The sequence below is a fragment of the Pundamilia nyererei genome, unplaced genomic scaffold (assembly GCF_000239375.1).
Source record: "Pundamilia nyererei isolate P.nyererei 1_Seehausen unplaced genomic scaffold, PunNye1.0 scaffold00004, whole genome shotgun sequence".
Classification (NCBI taxonomy): domain Eukaryota; kingdom Metazoa; phylum Chordata; class Actinopteri; order Cichliformes; family Cichlidae; genus Pundamilia; species Pundamilia nyererei.
Genome location: NW_005187405.1, coordinates 2,536,354 through 2,542,123, shown reverse-complemented (window position 1 = coordinate 2,542,123; position 5,770 = coordinate 2,536,354). Strand labels below are relative to the sequence as shown.

Genomic DNA, 5,770 nt, shown 5'->3' with positions numbered 1-5,770 from the left:
CACACACACACACACACACACACACACACACACACACACACACACACACACACACTCTCTCTCTCTCAACCTAGTTTCATCTCACATACCTTTTTCTTTATTCTCTCTTGTCCTGGTCTCCCATGTGTTTCATCTCCCTGACAAGTTTGAAGAGAGAGTTTTGAAAAAGATCCGGCGGAAAATCCGCAACAAGCGCTCAGCTCAGGAAAGTCGGAAGAAGAAAAGGGAATATGTCGATAGCCTGGAAGAAAGGTATGACATTATCTCTGCACCGACTTAGGAAACATTCTTTTAATCATCTGCTTTGGATTTTTTATGTTTTTCAGTGATTCAGTGAGTGTTTTGTTGTTCATTAAGTAAAGCACACTTCATGTTTCCTGGTATTTGTCAAATAGTTCCCTGAAAAAAAAAACCTCACAGGAAGCTCAAAAAAACAATTGTATAACAACCTCAAACAACACTAGTGAGGTGTTTTGAATTAAAAAGAAGAAGAAGGAGAGCTGTGCAGCAGTAGTTGTCATTGCCTCCAGCAAAACCAATTAATTACAGAAACTTATTCAAGAGAAAAATTATATAGTGCCAAAATTGATAAAAGAAATACAACCCATTAAAATTCAGTTCCAGTGAAGCAGCCTAAAATGAAAGACATAAACCTTGTTATTTTTTTTATTTATTCACTAATAAAGATCTGGATACACAAAGAAATACCATTTTCAAGAGATTGCTGCAAAAGAGAATTTCTTTTTCATTGGAGGAATATTTAGATAAAAACAAAAAACAAACTTGCATTACTGTCTATAATGCCAACGGCACTTCAGTAAGAACAAACACACGAAAAGATGATGTTTTAATAATGCAGAGAATAATATATATTCATACTCCTGCTGTGGAAAAAAAAGAAAGTGAGCCTTCTCTCAGTTCAAAGGTTATATATCAGGGTATAATAAAAAAATATGATCTAGTCTTTACGTGGTCTTAAATTTAGGTAAATTTAATCTGAGAAGGACAACAACATTCTCACATTAAACTGTGTTGTGACAAAAAACTAAACCAAGATCCAGAAACAGTCCTGTGAGAAACTAAGCACACCCAGTGATTCAGTAGCTTGTAGAAATACCTTTAGCAGCAATACCATCAAGTAACTGTTTCCTGTATGACTTCATTAGTCTCTGCCATCATTGTGAAGGAACTTTACCCCACTCTTCTTTACAGTGTTGCTTCTTAAATTCATCCACAGATCTTTTAAGGTCTCACCACAACATTTCAACAGGTCAAGGTCTGGACTTTGACTGGACCATTGCAGCACCTTGATTCTTTTCCTCCCTTCTTTTTGGGATTATAGTCCTGTTGTTGGACCCCGTTTTGCCCAAGCTTTAGCTGTCAGATAGATGGCTTCACATTTGACTCAAGAATACTTTGGGATACAGAGAAGTTCATGGTTACCTCAATGGCTGTAAAACAAGCCCAAATCATCACCCCCACCACCGTGCTTGACAGTTGGTGGGGGTTGTTTGTGCCGATACGCTGTGTTTGGCTTTCTCCAAACTTGGCACCGTCCATTATGACCAAAACACCTCAATTTTTGTCTAATCCTTCTAAAGGACATTGTTCCAGAAGTTTTGTAGGGTTTTTTTTTTTTAGATGAAACCCTTCTAAACAAGCCACACTTGTTCAGCCTTTTTCTAATTGTACTGTCATGAGTTTTAACATTTAACATGCTCACTGAAGGCTGTAGAGTCTGAAATGTAGCGCTTAGATTTTTTTAAAAGTTTTTGTAAGGATTGGATGGTCTGACTGAGGTGAATTTTCTGGGATGTCCATTCCTGGGGAGATTGGCATCTGTTGCTTTCCACTTGTGAATAATCTTTTTCACTGTAGAATGAAAACATTTTCTGAGTGGCCTGATAACCCCAATTGCTTTTCTAAGATCGTTGCTGATGTCTTTCCTGCTTGGATTTGTGATAACGCGTACCTGAATGCTCCAGACCTGCAAACTAGCAAAACGTCTTGACGACCTGTTAATCAAGTGCATTTCATTAGCAGCGGCTAATTTTTAATGCTCTTTGCACTTTGACTTAGTTTTTATTGACATAGTATAATATGTCACGGTTTGCAGTTCATCTGAGGTTGTATATACTCATTTTAAGACCTCTTAGAGATCTTAATATTGTTTATGAGAAAAAAAAATCGGTGTTCAGTATAGTCAAAGACCTGAAAGTTTCTACATTCATTAAACATTGTAAAGAAACTCAGAATACCCACCATACTGTGATAACTGCTCCACTGTGGGGCACCAAAACACTTACGGTCGATCTGGACCACTTTCTCATTGTGCATACACGCAAATTCACAGATGTAGTCAGGAGAGAGAATGGATTATTCCTAAACATGATGCCACAACCCAGAACAGCAAGCAGGTTTTTGCGTCAGTCTTCCTCCTTCTTCTCTACCTCGAGGCTGCTCGGAATCAGCCTCACCACACAGCCAGCAAGTCTTTGTCACCAAATTTATTAATCCCACCTTCCTCCCACATGCTGGCGCTTCAACCACATCACACCTCCACAAACAGCGCTGCGTGGTCGAGCATGTAATTTGACTCGCCTCAAAGAAACGCGATGCAGCAATATTCCCCAAATTCCTTTGTTTGTCAAATCCCCCTATGTTTATCATTCATCAGCTTCTCTTGGGGGTATTTTTAGAAATTGTTTCACTCTGATGTGGTTCTTAAGACTGACTCCCTTGCACTGCTGGACTCTTTTAAAACCTGCCATTACTGATCTGTGTCAGAATAAAAGAGTCGATTGAGAGTGAATGGAGGTGTTTTGGACCACGGGTGTAGCGGGTGGGATAAAGCCAATACACAGTTTGAGCTTTAAAAATGGCCAAACACAAATGTACTGTAAATATTTGAAATGTGAAAATTGTCTGTGTGTTTTGCGTACTAATGAAAATGTCTTACTGATGTAACACAGGAGGTTTATATATCTAATTACATGCTATCAACATCTCAATCAAGCTTGAGCTCTGCTGCCTCCTGATAACAAAAGTTTCATGGCAGAGTGAGATTGTCTCTCCCAGAGTCAGCATTCGTTGATAATTAAACCAGATTCAAGCGGAGCGTATCAACAGGGTGTCATTATCAGTCGAAGGCATAATGGACTCACAGTGACTGAACCAAACAAGAGAGACACCAGAAGAAGAAAGGGGGTGGAGTCCCTGGATGACAGAATGGGGTTTGCGATAACAGTCAGCAGGCTGATATTGGCAGAGAGAGAAATGGAGGGCAGGCGAGGCAACATCATAAAACGATATTTTTTTAATACGATTCTGCCCTCATTCTCCTCCTCCTCTTTCTGTAGGATGTCTGCATGTGGTGCTCACAACCTCGAGTTGCAGAGAAAGATCCAGCAGCTGGAGGAGACCAACAAGTGAGTCCTTAAGTGAGGCAACAAAAGTTTAACCTGATGATTATTGGCATTAGATGCCTGGACGACTCAGTGTTTTGTACAATGATGGAGAGCTTAAAGTCCAGAAAATACAGTAAAGAACATAACACACCTGATTAGCTTTACCTGTGACAACATCCAGGACTTGCTTTTGAAAGTTGCAATGAAAAGCAAAGAGTTACCATGACTACAGCCCAGTGCACTACACTTCAACATATGGTCTGGAAAGGTCCAAGTCTCTGAAGCTTTGGAAGCTATATCCTGGCTCAGGCACAGTCAGGGCACAGCTTCAGAGCTCTGGCATGATTGAATGGTCACTGTTAGATTTTAGAGAATGGCTATTTTAGCTCTGCAGCAATTGCTCCTGTAAAAATAGCACCACAGATGTCTCGGTTTTTCAATTTATTTCCCTGTTTCAGTTATTTAGCTACTGTGTTTTCATTGGGGGATTATGTCTGGTAGTATTTAGTATTTTGTTGATAGCCTAAACCACTTCATCTCAAGACTATGACACCACAAGGCCTGTTTCATGGAGCCTAAATCCAGAAATATAGGATGACAGAAAAAATTAAGATTGACCATATATAGTCAGAACATCCGGGTGTCGTACATTTAACAATGGCCAGGCTGAGGAGGTGCAGCCATATGAAAACACGGCATAATTGCAAACCCTCACGTTTGTTTCCCATCAAAGTCCCTACCGGTTGAACAGATAAGGCCGCAGGATTAATCAAACCTGGACGCGGGGCTTGTACAGAGCTAGCTGCACAAAATAAATCTCCACGACATCTTTTGTGACACCTCTTTCATGAAACCGAGTCACGGCTGAAAATGGCCAAACCGTTCTGCCTGTTAAAGATTCAGGACTGAAGAGCCTGAGAGTAAAATTACCAGCATACAAAGTGCATACCATTCCAAATCTTCACACAGCTTTTCCAACTTTTCTTTTCACTCGGCAATTTCACTGTCCTGATTTTTTTATTCTTTTTTCCCTGACGCTGGCAGACTGCTGCTTGTAAAAACAAAATGTGTGAAGGCTCCACACACACACACACTCTTCCTTCAATTTGTCCTTCTCTCTCTCTCTCTCTCCTTTTTGCGAGAGTGATCACAGATGCTGGAAATGATGAGACCCCTTATGTGAAACTTTTGCACAGCCTCTTTCATCTTTCTGTCTGGATTTGTGTTGCAGTGCTCTGCTGGAGCAGCTAAGCCGGCTACAGGCTCTCCTTCCTAATGGCCCCGGCAAAACAAGACAGAAAGCAACCTGCATCCTGGTGAGATAGAGCATTATGTAATTTTTGAGGCAGTCATAATTGTAACAAAGAAATACAGTAAACATTAAAAGTTCATAAGCACATCAAGGCGTGCGAGTGTTTGTACCGGCAGGACTGCGGCTGTGAATGCTTTGAATATTTAAATGAGTCAGAGAAGCACCGGTTGTGCAAAATGTTATGTAGTTGTGTGCGTAATAACCTACTCAGTTTCTTCTTTCTGATCTGTGTTTTCTATGCTTGACCTCTTTTTGTCCATCTGTCTGTATTTACATCCAGGTCTTGCTCCTCTCCTTCTCTCTGCTGATTTCTTCAAATCTTCGACCAGACCCTTACAGCCAGCTCAGTCAGGCAGACTATGCAGAGACCAAAGGTCCGTGGCCATCATGCATGGCCAATCTTGCTTTCTTTTTTTCTTTTTCGTCCATGCACACTCACTCATGCACACACACTCACTCTTCTCAACCGCATCTCTGTCTCTCAGTGCCGTCCCGCTCCCTGCAGTCGATGGATGATGCCCGAGACATCCCTCCTCCTCCACCTCCTTCTCTTCCTCTTCCTCTCCTCTGCGTTACCAGGGGCTTTGAAGCCCTGCGCAATCTGACAGAGAAGATTAGGCCCTGGACAGATCTCCCCAAAGCAGACGTCCCCTTCTCTCGCCATCAAGATCACAGGCACAAGGACCTTCACTGATTTATTCTAACAAGAAAGACGTGGCGCCGGGGTGCGAGTTTGGATGCGCGTGCAGCCCCCAACAGGGTAGTTTAAAAGCTTCTCTGCATCTGCTTTTCACTACAGAGGCTGGGTGAGAGGCTGCTCCAGCACATAAACATCCATTTGAAAGGTGTTTCAGGAATGCACTTTTGCAAAGGCCAGTAAAGAGGTCATTGACGTGGATGTAATCATTTTTCATTTTGCTCTGAATAAAAAGCCTTTAAGCACCTGCTGGATCATGTATGCTGGATCATACCTGTGCAGCTGATGCCTGTTAAATACAAACACATTAAATACACATGCACGCTCACTGCTGTGATTTATTATTTTCTTTGA

General features: G+C 41.5%; 1 protein-coding gene across 1 annotated transcript; it reads left to right on the top strand.

Annotated features, from left to right (window-relative positions):
* The first annotated feature begins 3,205 nt into the window (after window positions 1-3,205).
* Window positions 3,206-5,735, top strand: LOC102215969 (cyclic AMP-responsive element-binding protein 3-like protein 3-A). The gene is made up of 4 exons (XM_005721155.1): window positions 3,206-3,428; window positions 4,639-4,723; window positions 5,000-5,093; window positions 5,205-5,735. Exons 1-4 carry the CDS (start codon window positions 3,229-3,231, stop codon window positions 5,411-5,413), a joined length of 588 nt encoding a protein of 195 aa, XP_005721212.1. The 5' UTR covers window positions 3,206-3,228; the 3' UTR covers window positions 5,414-5,735.
* Window positions 5,736-5,770: the final 35 nt, after the last annotated feature.

Excerpts from the sequence above, each read along its gene's own strand:
- LOC102215969 (XM_005721155.1), top strand. The coding sequence starts at position 3,229 with ATGGGGTTTGCGATAACAGTCAGCAGGCTGATATTGGCAGAGAGAGAA. Across the intron at positions 4,724-4,999 it reads AGAAAGCAACCTGCATCCTG|GTCTTGCTCCTCTCCTTCTC; the intron begins GTGAGATAGAGC and ends ATTTACATCCAG. Across the intron at positions 5,094-5,204 it reads AGACTATGCAGAGACCAAAG|TGCCGTCCCGCTCCCTGCAG; the intron begins GTCCGTGGCCAT and ends TCTGTCTCTCAG.